The sequence below is a fragment of the Sphaeroforma arctica genome, assembly GCF_001186125.1.
Source record: "Sphaeroforma arctica JP610 unplaced genomic scaffold supercont1.813, whole genome shotgun sequence".
Lineage (NCBI taxonomy): Eukaryota > Ichthyosporea > Ichthyophonida > Sphaeroforma > Sphaeroforma arctica.
The window spans coordinates 28249-31926 of NW_014039745.1; the positions used below are offsets into that span (position 1 = coordinate 28249).

Consider the following 3678-nt stretch of genomic DNA (forward strand, 5'->3'; position numbering starts at 1 on the left):
ATATGCGTATATATGTTTTCACAGTTTCTCGTGGAATATTAAAATTGGAGACAACTCCGCCCGTGCATTCGCGTTTTTGAAAACAGTATCGAGCATCGCAGTGTTATGAGCTGTTTAATGGCATGGGTACCAGTTAACCGATCCAATCTCTGACATGTGGTAAGAATCCGGTGTACGCCCATGTGTATATAGTGCTTTGGGTCAAATCATACTAAGTGTGCTCCAGTAGTTTCCCATTGCGTATGTCCACCAATGAATGTCTAGCGCGGAATCAAGCCCATATCCGCGTGTCGAACCAGATCCACATAAGTTCGCATATACAAAGCCCTATTCGTGTATAGCATCCATTGGCTGTTAGGTACTGTCTAGATTCATTGAGTCCCTCGCTCGAGTGACATTGCATCAGTTCACACATCGCATTAGTTCGAATCGGAGACCAATTGCTTCGCTTCAATTCATTTCACTAAGGTCCATTCCGACCATTCAGCAATAATCTTACGCTTACACCACGCTCTATTTCGCGCCATGCTACTATCCACATAGCGTATACACTATAATCGTTTCCCAATCCATCGTACCCAGTTCCCCCCCCCTACTCTACTCGGCATTGTCTCACGCTTACACCACGCTCTATTTCGCGCCATGCTACAATCCACATAGCGTATACACTATCCCCCCCTTCCACTCTACTCGGCATTAGTCTCACGCGTACACCACGCTGTATTTCGTGCCATGCCACTATCTCGGTAAGGCAGCTAAACGCATCTTCTTTTTCTCTTTAATAAACAGAGCGGACAGAATGCTCGATGCAGTACAGCGATACGGTGAGTGCACACGCGGCTTGACCAAGTTGACTACGATGCTATATCGCTTCAGGTCTCTAAGACGTAGTCATTTGTAGCACTATAATTATCACATATAGGCCTATATATTTTTAGTCCAATAGTCTCGTACGTATGGTCTGAGAAGTTTACTACTTACACATTGTAGTACCACTCTGGTGCGTGTCACCAGCAGAATTGAACGCTTTTTAAATGCGTTATACGCATAGCTCGTTGCGTTGTTCTATAGGCCTGTACTTCTTGTCAGGGTCTATTTCTTATTACAAAGATATATACCACTCTTATATAGTTAAACGGTTGTATATCGATCCTAATCGGCGTTGCGTACACCACATCAATCAGCACGCTGTGCCGTTGAGTGCGAATAATGTTCTTCTATGCCAGTCCCATTTTATTGCGGGATAGTCTTGATAGTACTCCCCATACGTATCCCTTTGTCGTGGTCTGTAATAGTCTTTTGGTTCAGTTCTATTGTTGTATATTATTTCTAATATGCGTCGTGTACATCAAGTAACACATTGTTGAATGCGCATGATAATTCCTATGCCAGTCCCACTTTCTTGCGGGGCAGTCTTGTTGGTACTGTCCATACATACCCTCTTGTTGTGGTCTAGTTAATCTGTGGATGTAGTTATATGGTTGTATAGTGTATCTTAAACTGATCTTAATCTGCGTCGTGTACACCAATCAACACGCCGATAAGTACGTATGATGTTTTCTATGCCAGTCTCACTCGCTTGCGGGGCAGTCTTAATAGTATGCCTAACTGTCTTTTAATAATACTATGCCTACCCACCTATCTCCATGTGCCAATCCCAGTAGTAGCGGTGAAGCCCATTTGTCTCTGATAGCATGTGATGCATTTGTGTACTGTGTCGTATGGCTCGCCCGGGAGTGCGTGCTGAGGCCTCCCCATTGTGTTATCTGCTTCGTGCTGGATGTGATCGCATGATCACAGTCACTATAGTACGAACAATAAACCGCAACTATACACATCCATACTTCCAGGCGGAATCCAAAATATGCACCTGGTTTTAAATGTTCGGACTAGTTTTCTACCGTTGCCTAATCTCATACTTCTCGTCGTTTTATTCGCATCGTGCCATGCCCCACTACTCCATGCATTCCTGCACTACTCCATGCATTCCTGCACTACTCCATGCATTCCTGCACTACTCCATGGTCTACTCCTGCTCCAATTGGCTCCGCTGAGCAGCTGACGGTTCAGCGGCAGAAGCACAGTATGTCCCGAACTATCTCTGTGGTGACTGGTACTTTGTGGTTGGCATAAGTGCGTCTCGTTTATGCACTCATGATTGTCTTACTAGTCGCCAGAATACAGACTGCCTGTCTAATATGTGATCTTTATACAGGAATATCATATTTTGTTCTACACATACATGCATACAATAATAATTAGCTTCCAGGAGGATTGCTGGCGCTCGAGTTTTTACACATTTGTATCGTCAACACACGCTTAAATGATCTTCATATCACTATACACAGTACTATCTACAATATATCATTCTACACAAACATGCGTACAATACTGTCATATATCCAATAAATACAGCAAGATCGCTGGCACCCGGCTGTTTATCCGGGTGTACCGTGGGGCTGGGTTGCGGTTTCCCAGTGCCCTCGTACTGGACCATCAGAAGAACGCCCACAGAGTGTTTGTCACCTGTCGGTTGGCTAAACAACGCATAGACACGCCAGTGGTAAGTAGGCGTAAGGGTTGGGCATGGTATCACCTGAATTGTGGAGGACTATTGGGTCACTCTCGTCCATTATCGCTAGAGTATAAGCATACCTTGGTTGTTTGTACGTGAGAATGTGCTTCCAGGTAGGTGTGTTATGGTATCCCATGTGCACAGTGTAGTCTCAAGACAGGCTTGGATATCATATCAGCGGTATGTTTACGTCTGTAGCATATGTATAAATCGTTACCAAACTCTCAATAGTAGAGCGTTGTGCAGCGAGCAATATAGGCTCTAATCACACAGTCGAGACTGTCTATACTATGGCAGGGCATAAGATCTTAAGTGGGCAGATATGGGTAACTTCTACATTTTGGAGGTTTGGTGTACGTGATTCGTGGTGTCATGCCGTGACTGTAGTTGGCCCATTTGTTGCCCATGTACCTCCTTCCCCCCCCCCGTTTAAAATATATTCTTTTCCTAGCTTGAACGCATTGAGTATATCATTTAGCTCGTGCTGATCAAGCAATATTGTATGTTATTGAGTATCATAAGCATTAACTCACTGTTGACTAAAACTCTTATTGGGTATGCCATCCTGAAGCAATTGCATGACAGCAAAAACAGAAGCAGCCTGTACTTAAGGATACCACATCATCTTCTTGTCACTCTACACCTCAAAAGCAGTTGCATATAAAATCAGGTACATCCAACCTATTTTGGAACATTCTTATTATACTAAAATATATATTACCCTTCTACACTCCCTGCAGGCGGTGGAATCACTTCCCAACCCTGAATGGGATTACCGTGACTTCAGTGTCAGAGACATGATATTCGACGTCTTCAAACAATGCGAGAATTTTGAATTCAAAATTCGGATGAAACATAACACCGGGGTGTGTGCTTCAAATTATTTATTCAAATTTAGGATAAAATATAGCTCCAGTGTGTGTGATCGTGGTTGTGTATGTGTGGGGTATTGTACGATCTTTGTAAATAGGTATACATCAATATACAAGAATGCTGGCAGTTTAGTAAAGATACAACACACACACACACACACACACACACACATACACACACACACACATATATATATATATAGTACCACACACACACACACACACACACAC

General features: G+C 43.4%; 1 protein-coding gene across 1 annotated transcript in view; it reads left to right on the forward strand.

Annotated features, from left to right (window-relative positions):
* The window catches only part of SARC_08720 (hypothetical protein), a gene marked incomplete at both ends in the record, with an annotated part of 10837 nt that extends 7352 nt beyond the window's left edge, over positions 1–3485 (forward strand). Inside the window, 4 exons of the mRNA XM_014297292.1 lie at positions 790–824; positions 2416–2563; positions 3316–3441; positions 3474–3485. Coding sequence (XP_014152767.1) covers positions 790–824; positions 2416–2563; positions 3316–3441; positions 3474–3485 — 321 coding nt within the window. The remainder of the gene's footprint in view (positions 1–789; positions 825–2415; positions 2564–3315; positions 3442–3473) is intronic.
* Positions 3486–3678: the final 193 nt, after the last annotated feature.